Here is a 16,271-nt window from a genome sequence, read left to right as displayed (position 1 = left end):
AAGGAGAGATAAAGAGCTTCCAAGATAGGCAGAAACTGAAAGAATATGTGACCACCAAGCCGGCTCTGCAAGAAATACTAAGGGGGATTCTCTAATGGAAAGAGGAAGTCCAAGGGAACAATCCACAAAAACAGGGACTGAATAGGTATCATGATGACACTAAATTCATATCTTTCAATAGTCATTCTGAACGTGAATGGGCTTAATGACCCCATCAAAAGGCACAGGGTTTCCGACTGGATAAAAAAGCAAGGCCCATCTATTTGCTGTCTATAAGAGACTCATTTTAGACATAAGGACACCTCCAGCCTGAAAATAAAAGGTTGTAGAACGATGTACCATTCAAATGGTCCTCGAAAGAAAGCAGGGGTAGCCATCCGTATATCAGATAAACTAAAGTTTATCCCGAAGACTGTAGTAAGAGATGAAGAGGGACACTATATCATACTTAAAGGATCTATCCAACAAGAGGACCTAACAATCATCAATATTTATGCCCCGAATGTGGGAGCTGCCAAGTATATCAGTCAATTAATAACCAAAGTTAAGACATACTTAGATAATAATACACTTATACTTGGTGACTTGAATGTAGCGCTTTCTACAATCGACAGGTCTTGTAAGCACAACATCTCCAAAGAAACAAGAGCTTTATATGATACACTGGACCAGATGGATTTCACAGATATCTACAGAACTTTACATCCAAACGCAACTGAATACACATTCTTCTCAAGTGCACATGGAACTTTCTCCAGAATAGACCACATACTGGGTCACAAATCAGGTCTGAACCGATACCAAAAGATTGGGATCATCCCCTGCATATTTTCAGACCAAAATGCTTTGAAACTAGAACTCAATCACAAGAAGGAGTTTGGAAGGATTTCAAACACGTGGAGGTTAAGGACCATCCTGCTAAAAGATAAAAGGGTCAACCAGGAAATTAGAGAAGAATTAAAAAGATTCATGGAAACTAATGAGAATGAGGATACAACCGTTCAAAATCTTTGGGATACAGCAAAAGCATTCCTGAGGGAGAAATACATCGCAATACAAGCATCCATCCAAAAACTGGAAAGAACTCAAATACAAAAGCTAACCTTGCACCTAAAGGAGCTGGCGAAAAACAGCAAATAGATCCTACACCCAGCAGAAGAAGAGTGTTAATAAAGATTCGAGCAGAACTCAACGAAATAGAGACCAGAAGAACTGTGGAACAGATTAACAAAACCAAGAGTTGGTTCTTTAAAAGAATTAATAAGATAGATAACCCATTAGCCAGCCTTATTAAAAAGAAGAGAGAAAAGACTCAAATTCATAAAATCATGAATGAGAAAGGAGAGATCGCCACCAACACCAAGGAAATACAAACGACTTTAAAAACATATTATGAGCAGATATACGCCAATAAATTAGGCAATCTAGAAGAAATGGACGCATTCCTGGAAAACCACAAACTACCAAAACTGGAACAGCAAGAAATAGAAAGCCTGAACAGGCCAATAACCAGGGAGGAAATTGAAGCACTCATCAAAAACCTCCCAAGACACAAAAGTCCAGGGACAGATGGCTTCCCAGGGGAATTCTATCAAACATTTAAAGAAGAAACCATACCTATTCTACTAAAGCTGTTCCGAAAGATAGAGATGGGATACTTCCAAACTTGTTCTATGAGGCCAGCATCACCTTAATTCCAAAACCAGACAAAGACCCCACCAAAAAGGAGAATTATACACCAATATCCCTGATGAACATGGATGCAAAAATTATCAACAAGATACTAGCCAATAGGATGCAACAATACATTAGGAAGATTATTCACCATGACCAAGTGGGATTTATCCCTGGGATGCAAGGCTGGTTCACTCATAAAGCAATCAACATGATTGATCATATCATCAAGAGAAAAAACAAGAACCATATGATCCTCTCAATAGATGCAGAAAAAGCATTGACAAAATAAGGCATCCATTCCTGATCAAAACTCTTCAGAGTGTAGGGATAGAGGGAACATTCCTCAGCATCTCAAAAGCCATCTACGAAAAGCCCACAGCCGATATCATTCTCAATGGGGAAACACTGGGAGCCTTTCCCCTAAGATCAGGAACAAGACAGGGATGTCCACTCTCACCACTGCTATTCAACATAGTACTAGAAGTCCTAGCCTCGGCAATCAACCAACAAAAAGAAATAAAAGGCATTCAAATTGGCAAAGAAGAAGTCAAACTCTCGCTCTTCGCAGATGACATGATACTGTACACAGAAAACCCAAAAGACTCCACCCCAAGATTGCTAGAACTCATAAAGCAATTTGGCAGTGTGGCAGGATACAAAATCAACGCCCAGAAGTCAGTGGCATTTCTATACACTAACAGTGAGACAGAAGAAAGAGAAATTGAGAGTCAATCCCATTTACAATTGCACTAAAAAGCATAAGATACCTAGGAATAAAGCTAACCAAAGAGGTAAAGGATCTATACCCTAAAAACTACAGAACACTTCTGAAAGAGATTGAGGAAGATGCAAAGAGATGGAAAAATATTTCATGCTCATGGCTTGGAAGAATTAATATTGTGAAAATGTCAATGCTACCCAGGGCAATTTACACATTTAATGCAATCCCTATCAAAATACCATGGACTTTCTTCAGAGAGTTGGAACAAATCATCTTAAGATTTGTGTGGAATCAGAAAAGACCTTGAATAGCCAGGGGAATATTAAAAAAGAAACCATAGCTGGGGGCATCACAATTCCGGATTTCAGGTTGTACTACAAAGCTGTGGTGGTCAAGATAGTGTGGTACTGGCACAAAAACAGACACATAGATCAATGGAACAGAATAGAGAATCCAGGAGTGGGCCCTCAACTCTATGGTCAACTAATATTCGACAAAGCAGGAAAGACTATCCTCTGGAAAAAAGACAGTCTCTTCAATAAGTGGTGCTGGGAAAATTGGACAGCCACATGCAGAAGAATGAAACTGGACCATTCTCTTACACCATACATAGAGATAAACTCAAAATGGAGGAAAGATCTAAATGTGAGACAAGTTTCCATCAAAATCCTAGAGGAGAACACAGGCAACACCCTTTTTGAACTTGGCCACAGTAACTTCTTGCAAGATACATCCATGAAGGCAAGAGAAGCAAAAGCAAATACGAATTGTTGGAACTCTATCAAGGTAAAAGGCTTCTGCACAGCAAAAGAAACAGTCCACAAAACTAAAAGACAACCTACAGAATGGGAGAAAATATTTGCAAATGACCTATCAGATAAAGGGCTAGTATCCAAGATCTATAAAAACTTATTAAACTCAAGAGCAAAGAAATAACCTAATCATGAAATGGGCAAAAGACATGAACAGAAATTTCACAGAGGAAGACATAGACATGGCCAAAAAAACACATGAGAAAATGCTCCGCATCACTGGCCATCGGGTAAATACAAATCAAAACCACAATGAGATACCACCTCACACCAGTGAGAATGGGGAAAATTAATAAGGCAGGAAACAACAAATGTTGGAGAGGATGTGGAGAAAGGGGAACCCTTTTGCACTGTTGGTGGGAATGTGAACTGGTGCAGCCACTCTGGAAAACTATGTGGAGGTTCCTCAAAAAGTTAAAAATAGATCTGCCCTACGACCCAGCAATTGCACTGCTGGGGATTCACCCCAAAAATACAGATGCAGTGAAATGCCGAAACACCTGCACCCCGATGTTTATAGCAGCAATGTCCACAATAGCCAACCTGTGGAAGGAGCCTCGGTGTCCATCGAAAGATGAATGGATAAAGAAGATGTGGTATATGTATAAAATGGAATATTACTCAGCCATTAGAAACAACAAATACCCACCATTTGCTTCGACGTGGATGGAACCGGAGGGTATTATGCTGAGTGAAATAAGTCAATCAGAGAAGGACAAACATTATATGGTCTCATTCATTTGGGGAATATAAAAAATTGTGAAAGGGAATAAAGGGGAAAGGAGAGAAAACGAGTGGGAAATATCAGAGAGGGAGACAGAACATGAGAGACTCCTAACTCTGGGAAACAAACTAAGGGTGGTAGAAAGGGAGGTGGGTGGGGGGTGGGGTGACTGGGTGGCGGGCACTGACGGGGGCACATGATGGGATGAGCACTGGGTGTTATTATATGTTGGCAAATTGAACTACAATAAAAAAAATACATTCTGACACCCTAAAAATTTAAATAAATAAATAAATAAAATAAAAAATAGAAAGGAAAGATAAGAAAATAAAAAAGGAAAAAAAGGAAAGGGCAGACTAGCAAGACAGACAACTTTTAGATGATTACCATTATAACCACCATGGAAAAAATCTGCAGCTCTGCCCATGTCAACAAGGCCAAGTGGAAAGCCTACTCTTACCCCCTGTAACAAAAAGGGCACTGCTTCACCTTCCCCTACTGCCAGGGTATTGTAAAAGAGGACCAAGTAAGGGTCTGGATCTTTCATCCTCTCTAAGTGGTAATGAAGTCCTCTTGGTCTGTCTGACTCTGAAACCCATGTTGCTTCCATCAGATCATGGTATTTAATGAGTAAGTTTAAAAGATAGCCAAAAAGCCCACCAGCACCAAAATCAAATTTTTATGCATCCAATTGTATCAAAAGTAGCCCAAACATATTTTTAGCCATTTAGGGTCTGCTTGCTTTGCATACTCCTTAAAACCTACCCCACATCTGCTAATAAGAGTTAAGCCCAGGGTCACGAATACCCCAAACCACTGCTGCCATTTAATGCTTTCTAACCTAGAGAATCCCCACAATGCTACTGAAGCAGATCACCTAAGCATGTAACTTTCACTTCCCCTCTCCCCTAGGAGTTTCCTTGCCCTCCACCCCCTGTGGATGGTAGAGCTTATGCCCTCGATAAGCCTCTGGACAGTCTCATGCTGTTAGGGACTTCCCTTCTCATACAACCCTAAGTGCCACCCAATAAATCTTGTTATGTGCTCCTGCCAAAAAAAATGACATGGGGTCTTATTATTTTGATACCTTTGTTTCTTTCATTTTTCCTTTAGGGTAAGGCACTCTATTCAACAAATCTCTGTTGCGGGCTTATTATGTTCCAGGCACAACGCTAAATGAAATATAATGAAAAGATAGGGAAGGTAAAACAAGATAAGGAGTAAGGACAGAAGGACTATAGCTTGAATGAATACTGAAGATTCAGCCAGGTGGTTGATAGGGGCAAGCAAAGGGAGTCGTACCTGAAAAGCTCATACTTTCCCACCAGTTCAGATGATCCACGGTTGACTGCCAACTCTTCTGCTCCTAATGTGGGTTTTCTTCATCTAACCCTGTATTACTAACTTCACCATAACATCTGATTGAACCTGCAATCTCCCTAAAAATAGTATTCCATGTAATGTTAAACTACTTGAGTATAGAGTGTGTATGTGTATGATGTGTTGCATGGGTTTTAATACACTTGGAATTCTGCCCAATATCCCTCATGGATTTAAAAGTAGAAGTTGGGAGGTGGAGTTTCCAATCTCTGTTGATTAGCATTCTTTCTGCAAATTGTCTGTTTATAACCTTTGTTCTCTATTGAGTGATTTATATTTTTCTTACTAATATTAGATATTACTATTTTCTTTGTTATACTTGTTGCAGATGTTTTGTCTAATTTGCTAATTATTTATATACCTTTCTCTATGCAGAAGTTTAGTTTTCATATCATCAAATCTGTCAGTCTTTTCCTTTTTGGCTTTTGGGTTTCTTGTCATTCATCCCCTCCCAGAATTTGAAAAATATTTGAAATACCTTTAATAATTTTAAAGAAATTTTTATGTTAGGGTGTCTGAGTGGCTCAGTTAAGCATCTGCCTTCAGTTCAGGTCATGATCTCAGGGTCCTGGGAACAAGCCCTGCATTGGGCTCCTTGCTCAGCGGGGAGTCTGCTTCTCCCTCTCCCTCTGGCCCTTCCCCCCACTCATGCTCTCTCACTCTTGCTCTCTCTCTTTCTCAAATAAATAAATAAATAAATAAAATCTTTTAAAAAATAAATTTTTACATCTTTGATTCTACTTAGAATTTATATACGTCTAAAAAGCAAATCTAAACTCCAGTTCACTGTCTTTATCAGAAACCTACTACTTCCTGACCATGTTCATAGTATCATTCTTTTAGTCACCCAGACTTGAAATTGTGTCATAATCTTCAACTCCTCTTCATCCCCTGCCTCTCCCTGTAACATCACCACTACCATTGAGAATTAATGGCCAAATATACATTCTCAATGATCTGACTTTCAACCTCTATGTACTACCATCACTCCTCCCTCACAATGTGAATACTTTCACCAAAACAGCCCACTGTTGCTTATCATATCCAAAACACACCATATACATGGCTACTTTTGTACCTTAGCTCATGTTCTTCCCTCTGCCTGAACTATTCTCCTACACCACACCCCATCTCCCCTTGTTGGAATTCTAGCTGTCCATCAAGGCCTAGTTCATCTGTCATCTCCAGAAAGCTTTCTCTGATCTCTAGGAACAAAAAGGATCATCCCTGATTGTGAGATCTCAAAGTACGTCCTTTCATATTATTCATTTATCTATTTTTATTTTGACCATTTCAAACTTAAAGAAAAATTCTAAGAATAATACAAAAAAATTGTGCTGGATATCCTTCACCCAAATTCCTGAGGTTTAATCAATCTCTCTCTCATTCTCTTTGTCATAATAATCATCATCATCACACATACATGTTTTTCTGAGTCATCTGAGACTAAGTGGCAGACATGATCCCCTTCTACCCCTAAGTATTTGGGTGTGCATTGTGTATTTCCTAAAAACTAGGAATTCTCTTACACAAGCAAAGTACATTTGCCAAAATCAGAAAATTAGGGGCACCTGGGTGGCGCAGTTGGTTTAGTGTCCAGCTCTTGATTTCTGCTCAGGTCATGATCTCAGGTTCCTGAGATCGAGCCCTGCGTGGGGCTCCGTGCTCAGCATGGAGTCCTGAGATTCTCTCTGCTTCTCTCCCTCTGCCTCCACACCTACTTGTGCACTAAATAAATAAATAAATAAATAAATAAATAAATAAAATATTTTAAAAGAAAGAAAGAAAAACAAAATTAATGTTAAAACAGTACTATTATCTAACCTACAGATCAGGTTCGCCGGTTGTCCCAGTAAGGTCTTTACAGCAGAAGAAAATCTAAATTGTGCATTTCATTCAGTTCTCCTGTGTCCCTTGTCCCCTTTGATCTAATACAGTTCTTGAGTCTTTATTTTTCATGTTATTTGACATTTGTGAAGCATGCAGATGAATTATTTTTTACAGAATGTCTCTAAATTTTGGGTTGTTTGATGTTTTCTCATAATAAAATTCAGATGATGCATTTTTGGCAGGAATACGACTGACATCATGCTGAGTTCTTTTCAGTGTGTCATATCAGGAGGGTACATAGTGTTGATGAGCTCCATTGCTGGTTTTATCACTTGGCTAAGATAGTATCTTCCACATTCCTTCACTACAGAGTTTTAATGTTGTACCTTGTAATTCAAAAGTATCTTGTGGAGATATGCTTTGAAACTGCAAATATCCTATTACTCTTCAAACTTTCATTCCCTGTTTTGTTTAATCCATTGTTGACTCTTCCTATGGTATTTTTAATTTCATGTTTTAAAAAACATATTTAATATATTTAATTAATGTATATTTCTTATTTTTAACATATTTAGTATGTTACATACATTACATAGAATATATATTTACTGTAATTTAATGTATTGAATAGATAATACATTATCATTGTTCAAACTTTTTGAAGTACAAAAGGATACAGTGAAAGGATAAAAAGTCTTTCTCCCACCTCTGGTCCCCCAGATACCTTGTTCCCTAACTCACAGACAGTCACTGTTACTGGTTTGTTGTGTATCCATCCAGGGGCATCTTATGCATATGTAGGTATAAATAAAGCATATATGTGTATAATTTCACACCTGTTTCACCAAATGGATGTATAGTATATACACTGTTCTGTACCTTGCTTTTTTCCACTAAAACCATTTATCTTGAAATTCATTACATATATACATATATATTCCATTTTTATGACTGCTTAACAAATATCCCCAAAACTCAGTGACTTAAAATAAAAGCAAAAAGTATTTAAACTATTTGTCACAGTTCTGGAGCTTGTCTAAGCTCAACTAAGCAGTTCTCACTTGGGATCTCATTCAGTTGTGGTCTCACAGTTTCTGGAGCTGAAGTCACCATGAGGTTGTCCACTCATATGTCTAGGGTTTCATACTGGTTGTTGGCTGGCATCTCAACTGGGGCTGTCACCTGGAACACCTACAGTTGACCTCCCTCATGTGTCTCTCTGCTTCCCGACAGCCTAAAGCCTAGGTTCAAAGAGTGGCCCATAAAAGGATCCAGTGGAAGATGCCCTAATGTTTACAACCTAGCCTCAGAAATCATACAGCACCACTTTCAACTTAGTCACAAGCATGCCTGGGTTGAAAGAGAGAGAATGCAAACCCACCCTCTTCATGGAAGGACCATAAACGTCACGCTGTAGGAAAAGCATGTTAGAAGTCATTTTATTTTTTTAATCTTTTATTTATTTACTCATGAGAGACACACAGAGAGAGGCAGAGACATAGGTAGAGGGAGAAGCAGGTTCCCTGCAGGGACCCTGATGCAGGACTAGATCCCCGGACCCCAGGACCAAGACCTGAGTCTAAGGCAGGTGCTCAACCACTGAGCCACACAGGTGCCCCTTGAAGTCATTTTAAAACATACAGTCTGCCACAATCTAGATCTATATCGTATTTCTGTAATAGTTGCATAGCATTTCATTGTTTGAACATACCATGATTTGTTTATGCAGTCTCCTATTGATGGACACTTGAGTTATTACCCATCATTCACTATCACAAACAATGCTATAGCAAATAACCTCAGAGCATATATCATTTCTCATGCATGGATTCTATCCTACAGATATGCCAGAAGTAGAATTCCTAGATCAAAGAATATAGAGATTTTTAATATCAGTGTATATTTCCAAATAGCTCTCCAGAGAGATTGTCCCAATTTTCATTTCCATCAGCAAGATATTGAGAGTATTTATTTTCCCAAAACCTTATCAATGCAGTGTTATCAAATTTGGGGATTTTGGACAACATAATAGATTTCACAAAGTGTTATCTTAGTCTAGTGTTAATTTTAATTTTTCTTATTGTGCATGAGATAAATCTTTCCTATATTTAAAATCCATCAGTATTTGTTTGACCATATTTCCTTTGTGTCTTTTTTTTCTTATCTATTTGTTCCAGTTCTTTCTTTCAGAGAGACAGAGAAAGCATATGTGGGGGGAAGAGCAAGGGAGAGGAAGAGAGGAGACTCCCACTGAGCATGGAGCCCAATGCAGGGCTCAATCTCATGACCCTGAGCTGAAATCAAGAGTTGGACACTTAACCAACTGAGCCACCCAGGCACCCGTGTTGAAGTTCTTTATATATTAGGGAAATTGGCCTATGAATTGTAAATGCTTTTGTTTGTAATTTGTCCTGTGACTTTGCTTAGTGTTTTTTTTGCAATATGAATTTTGTTGTTTTATGTATATAAATGCATCACTATTTCTTTTATGGCTTCTGGTGTATAGGTTATAGTCAAAAAGTCCTCTTTTTTAAAGATGTATTTATTTATTCATGACAGACACAGAGAGAGACAGACAGAGACATAGGCAGAGGGAGAAGCAGGCTCCTGGCAAGGAGCCCAATGTGGGATTCGATCCGGGACCTCAGGATCGCGCCCTGAGCTGAAGGCAGACCCTCAACCACTGAGCCACCCAGGAGTCCCAGTTAAAAAGTCCTCTTGCCCTCAAAGTTATTAAGTAGTTCTCCCATATTTTTCTAGTACCTTCACATTTAAATCTTTGATATATTTGGAACTCTGATGCTCAGTGTAAGGCATGAATCCACCTTCTTTTTCAGATGGCTGCTTGATTGTCTTAACATTGTTTAATGAATAATCTACCTTCATCATATATTAAATTCCCAATTTCATGGCACTTTATTTATATTTTATGATACTTCACAGTTGACGTGTGTTATGGTAATCTTTACAACAATAATGTATATGCATCTTTTGCAAATAAGCACACATTCTTTTTATCTCTTTATTAGTTCCCTAAGTGTAGCATACTTTCTGAGCTTTCAATACTTAAATTAAATATTTGACCTTGTTTTCAGCAACAATGAAGAGGGTGAAGAGGGTAAAAATGTGTTTTGTCAAAGCAAAGCTGAAACTAAGACTTGTTCTTATCTAGGTATTTGGGTTTCAGGGCCAACTACTAATCATAGGTTTACAAGGATTCTTAGTAAACAACATTTATTTCCTAATGAGATAGACCTATCAAAAACAGGCATATCCATTATAACACTGAAACAAATTATTGTTGCCAGCAGTTTTCCTTATAATTAATGTAGATCTCTCTTTAACATTCCAGAGGACCTGACTGGGACACTGAATTATATGATGAAGAAAGTGCAACAGTCCAAGAGCTGCTTACTGAACTGTATGGCAAAGTTGGAGAAATTCGTCACTGGGGCCTGATCCGATACATCTCTGGAATCTTAAGGAAGAAGGTGGAAGCACTTGATGAGGTACTATGAATTCTTCTTGAATTTATACCAAATCTAAATGGAGATGCTTTTTAAAAATTGGTTTCTGTAATTGATTTTTAAGGCAACCACAGCATCTAATCATTTGAGATGTCTTTCTCACACAAAGTCGCTGATACTCAATTAGCTTTTTATTTTTGAATGCCAAATATACAATACTGAAGTTTATAAATGATAAGAATTCCATAGCTTAAGAATGAATTTACAGTAGGTTTGAAGTTCCTACCTCTTAGGAGATAAAAATACCTCATTGTTTCTTCCTAAAAATCTCTTTCATCTGGTCTACATGGTATTTCCTGGAAAGAGGGTTTGATATGTCAATAAATTAAGCAGGAGCAAAGGTCTGTAGGCCGAGAAAAGTAATTGTCATGGGAAGTGGAGGTGTTATGGGAAGGATAATGCTATTATGCTATCCTTCTTAGGCCTGCACAGCCCTTCTCTCCCATCAGAAACATTTGACAGTGGGACTCCCTCCAGAACCTCGAGAGAAGACCATCTCTGCGTGAGTACAGCTTTAGGTTGGGTTTGATCGAGCTGCTCTAAACCTTTAAAGAGCTGTGTGGACTGATCATAATTCTCTTGCTCTAATCTGACAGTGGATGATAATGTCCTACATGTGTGGGCTTCTGTCAGAGACACTTGGCATGAGAATGTTGATAATGACAGGGCACAAGTAAATGGAAGAGTAAATTCACAGAAAGTAGTACACAAATATAGTTTGCTTTTTAGGGTTTTGTTGTTGTTGATGTTGGTAGTGGTGGTTTTGGGTTTTGTGTTTATTTTTTACTTACTGGCTTTTCCAACCTCCCACCCAAAAGCAGTCCAAAACAGGGTAGGCAACTAGAATTAGCACCCACAAAACATCCACTATACTCTAGGCTCTCTTCCAGGCCTCTCTTTGGCTTGTAGATGGCTGTCTTTTCACTATGTCTCTTCACATTTCTTCCCTCTATATGCGTCTTTGTGTCCAAATTTCCCAAATTTTTATATAATAACACTAGGCATATTGGATTAGGGCCACTCAATGACCTTACTTTAATTTAATTACCTCTGTAAAAAAAAACCTCATCTCCAAATAAGGTCATACTCTAAGGTACTCTGGGCTAGGATTTCAACATGTGAACTTTGACAGGACACAATTCAACCCATAATACCTTACTCTAGGCAAACAGAACCTTTTTATCACAAATCAGATCAATTTTGTGACTACCATGGCAATCCAAAAGAACATGGCATGGTCCAAGCTCCATTCCCCCAGGGCGCTTAGTATGAGCAGGAAAGCCAGAAGTGTGGGAAGACATATGCGTGTGTGTGTGTGTGTGTGTGTGTAAATTGATGAAACATAATCAATATAACTAAGGTGGGATCATAAAGTAATAAAATGGTTTCCAAAAGGCACAGCTTAAATTTAGTCTATTACTTTCTAGCCATAATAGTTACTTGTCATATGTTAAGAATTAACCATGAAAGACTGATCTGGAATGACCTCATGGGGTGAGTTTTAAATAAAATTTTGAAGTAGAAGGGCAATCCAGGTTTAGAGAGGAGAGAGTAGAGCTCTCCTGAGTTGATAACAGGCCAAAGTGGAATGGGGAGGCAATGAACTTTAAAGACTGAAAGAACCAAATGTAGTGATGATGAGATATTGAAGCAGTGACTTGAACTTGGAAGATTTTTTAATTTTCTTCGTGTATTTAAGCTAAATAGTCACAGAATTTTGTCTTTCTTCACTGTCTTCTCCCTCAGACCTCTGCCCTATGAAGTGCTCACTCGGCTGATAGATGAGGCTAGTGAAGGGGACATGAGCATCTCAATCCTTACACAGGTGAGCAGAATTATGACACCTGATATGGTGATCAATATTTTTGTTTTCAATTGATCTGGCAATTTCCAAAGACTACAAAGTGGGCTTTGTGAAACTTGGACCATAATTTTTTCTATACTCATTCCATGCACAGGAAATAATGGTATATCTAGCCATGTATATGCGAACTCAGCCTGGCCTCTTCGCTGAAATGTTTCGACTTCGAATTGGTCTAATCATACAAGTTATGGCAACAGAACTGGCCCATTCCCTTCGATGCTCAGGTACTTAATGACTATTTTCGGCAGAATTCACTTTTAATGTAGGTCTATTGAATTTTGGATCAGGAGGTAAAGAAAGTGAAAACATTTTATCAGTAGCTCAGAAGCTGCATATAGCAATCTTGTTCCCATGCTAGTCAACCTGTATACAAATCATGAGACTGATATGACAAATTTATGTATTAGCTCTGCACTTCAATATTTCACCTCTTGGGGGCTCTGCACTCCACATTACGTTCCTTCTAACTCCTAGAGTGAGCCTAAGTGTGCATCAAATTTGAGTGTGACAGACAGTTTGATTCTGACTCAGTCAGTGCAGCTTCTCGACCCCAGATTAAGTCACTGAAGCAGTGACCATACTGTCATTATTCTGTCTAGTAAACAACAGGACTGAATAAAGGAATGCCATATTTCTATTAATATTTATCTGACAGAACTCTCTTTGAAATTAACTATAGTAAAAAAAAAGAAATTAACTATAGTTATATTTGGCAAGTTAACAGGTTTAGTTAGAAGAAAAGCAGGGGCCTGTGGAAGCTGTGGCACAAAATTGTATAAAGTGTAAGGGAGGGAAAGGGACCCCCCCTCCCCGGCATGACAGGATTATTTTTTCCATTGGTATTTATTTGATTTCAATAAGAATGGTACAAAAATGAAATCGGATTTGCAAAACTCAATTTTAGCCATTATTTCTGTTACATTTCCCTGAAAGGCTTTTTAAAAAAGATTTTATTTACTCATGAATGACACACACAGAGAGAGGCAGAGACAAAGGCAGAGGGAGAAGCAAGCTATGCGATGTGAGACTCAAACTCAGGCTCCCAGGACCCTGGGATCAGGACCTGAGCCAAAGGCAGATGCTCAACCACTGAGCCACCCAGGTGCCCCTCCCTGAAAGGCTTTTAATTGAGCTACTAACAAATAGCTAAATTTATTGGCTTGAGTCTAACCTAAATTACATAAGATAATCTATATTAAAATAACCCTTTAAAAGAGCTAATGAAAAATAAATAAATAAAAAATAAAAGAGCTAATGATGATTTTCTACCTACCATATGTCAGACTGTGCTTTTTGCTTTATGTTTACATACATAATCTTTATGACCACCCTCTGGAGAAGGTATATACATGTATATATATACATATGTACACACACACACACATATATATGTGTATATATATATATATATATTCTCTAGCTATGATATGCAGGGGTGTTTTATTAGGGTCTAATTATTTAATAATAAACCTCAACAAGGGAAAAAATCCAAACATTCTTCACTTTTCTTTAATTGCCTATTACTGATTTTTTTCCCTGTGGATTCATCAAAACTATGGCTCTTTACTTCTTATGCAATAAAGTCAAGATCCCTGGGTCTGATATTCAAGACCCTCGACAGTCTGACCCCTACCTTTTACTACTTTCACAGTATTTTATCCATCACCATCCCTGGAGATTAATGTCTCCTCTTATTTCCAAAACGTTCGTTGTCTGTACTTCTCATTTGGCACTTAGTATAGCCATGTTTTATTGTTGTTTATCTTGTTTGCATGTGTAATCTCTCCCAAATAGTCGTTCAGCTTCTCAAGGTCAAAACCCATGTCATAACTGTTGGTTACTAGCATTGCGTAAAGTCATGACCTACATGTAGTAAGCTCTTATTAACTGTGATTTTTTTTCTTTTTCAAGTTTTTTTTTTTTGAAAGAAATAGGGTTTTTATTTTATTTATTTATTCATGACGGGGGGGGGCAGAGACACAGGCAGAGGGAGAAGCAGGCTTCACGCAGGGAGTCCGATGTGGGACTCGATCCGGGGTCTCCAGGATCACGCCCTGAGCTAAAAGCAGCGCTAAACTGCTGAGCCACCCGGGCTGCCCCTTTTTAAAGTTTTTATTTAAGTTCCAGTTAGTCAACATACAGAGTAATATTAGTTTCAGGCCAAGAATTTAGTGATTCATCACTTACATACAACACCCTGTGCTCATCACTATAAGTGCCTTACATAGTACCCATCACCCATTTAACCCATCCCCTGCCCACCTCCTATCTAGTAACCCTCAGTCTGTTCTTTATAGTTAAGAGTCTGTTTTCTCTTTCTTTCTCCTGTGTTCATCTGTGTTGTTTCTTAAATTTCACATATGAGTGAAATCATATATTTGTCTTTCTCTGACTGACTTATTTTGCTTAGAATAATACTCTCTAGCTCCATCCACATCGTTATAAATAGTAAGATTTGATTCTTTTTGATGGCTGAGTAATATTCCACTATATATGTATGTACATACACACACACACACACAAAGATATATACCACTTCTTTATTCATTCATCAGTCAATGGGTATTTTGGCTCTTTCCATAATTTGGGTATTGTTGATAATGCTGCTATAAACATCAAGGTGCATGTATCCCTTCCAATCAGTATTTTCATATCCTTTGGGTAAATACCTAGGTAGTGCAATTGGTAGATCGTAGAGTAGTTCTATTTTTAACTTTTTGAGGGACTTCCATATTATTTTCCAGAGTGGCTATACCAGTTTGCATTCCCACTGGCAATGTAAGAGGGTTCCCCTTTCTCCACATCCTCACTAACACCTGTTGTTTCCAGCGTTAATTTTAGCTACTCTGTCAAGTGTGAGGTAGTATCTCATTGTAGTTTTAATTTGTATTTCCCTGATGGTCAGTGATGTTGTGCATCTTTTCATGCATCTGTTGGCTATTTTTATGTCTTCTTTGGAAAAATATCCATTCATGTCTTCTTAACTGGATTATTTGCTTTTTGGATGTTGAGTTTGATAAGTCCTTTATAGATTGTGGATACTAACCCTTTATCAGATATGTTGTTTGCAGATATATTCTGCCATTCCATAGCCTGACTTTTAGTTTTGATTATTTCCTTTGCTGTGCAGCACCTTTTTATTTTGGTGTAGCCCTAATAGTTTATTTTTGCTTTTGTTCCTCTTGCCTCAGGAGATACATCTATAAAGAAGTTGCCACAACTGATGTCAAAGAGGTTACTGCCTGTGCTATCTTCTAGGATTTTTATGATTTTCAGTTTCCCATTTAGGTCTTTCATCCGTTTTGAATTTATTTTTGTGTATGGTGTAAGAAAGTGGTCCAGATACATTCTTTTACATGTTGCTGTCCAATTTTCCTGACACCATTTGTTGAAGACACTGTCTTTTTTCCATTGGATATTCTTTCTTGCTGTGTTAAAGATTAGTTGACCATATAGTTGTAGGTTCATTTCTGGGTTTCCTATTCTGTTTCATTGATCTATGTGTCTATTTTTGTGCCAGTACCACACTGTCTTGATCACTACAGCTTTATAATATAACTTGAAATTGTGTTGCCTCCAGGTTTGCTTTTCTTTTTCAAGATAGCTTCGCCTATTTGGAATCTTTTATGGTTCCATACAAACTTTAGAATTGTCTGTCAAAAATGCTGGTGGTATTTTGATAGGGATTGCAATAAATCTGTAGATTGCCTTGGGAAGTATAGACATTTTAACAATT

At 38.0% G+C, this 16,271-nt stretch overlaps 1 protein-coding gene across 9 annotated transcripts in view; it reads left to right on the top strand.

Moving 5' to 3' along the window:
- PHKA1 (phosphorylase kinase regulatory subunit alpha 1) overlaps window positions 1-16,271 on the top strand; it is a 180,379-nt gene that overhangs the window by 147,198 nt on the left and 16,910 nt on the right. For all 9 annotated transcript variants that reach the window (XR_005386338.1, XR_005386339.1, XR_005386340.1 and 6 more), the window contains 4 exons: window positions 10,497-10,653; window positions 11,094-11,173; window positions 12,418-12,496; window positions 12,630-12,759. Coding sequence is in view for 6 of the 9 variants with exons in the window: in XM_038587724.1 (XP_038443652.1) it covers window positions 10,497-10,653; window positions 11,094-11,173; window positions 12,418-12,496; window positions 12,630-12,759 (446 nt within the window). In the remaining 3 variants the exon portion in view is untranslated. The remainder of the gene's footprint in view (window positions 1-10,496; window positions 10,654-11,093; window positions 11,174-12,417; window positions 12,497-12,629; window positions 12,760-16,271) is intronic.

Source organism: Canis lupus, chromosome X (genome assembly GCF_011100685.1).
Source record: "Canis lupus familiaris isolate Mischka breed German Shepherd chromosome X, alternate assembly UU_Cfam_GSD_1.0, whole genome shotgun sequence".
NCBI classification, from domain to species: domain Eukaryota; kingdom Metazoa; phylum Chordata; class Mammalia; order Carnivora; family Canidae; genus Canis; species Canis lupus.
Note: the sequence above shows the minus strand (reverse complement) of the source record. Positions and strands in the feature narration are given on the sequence as shown.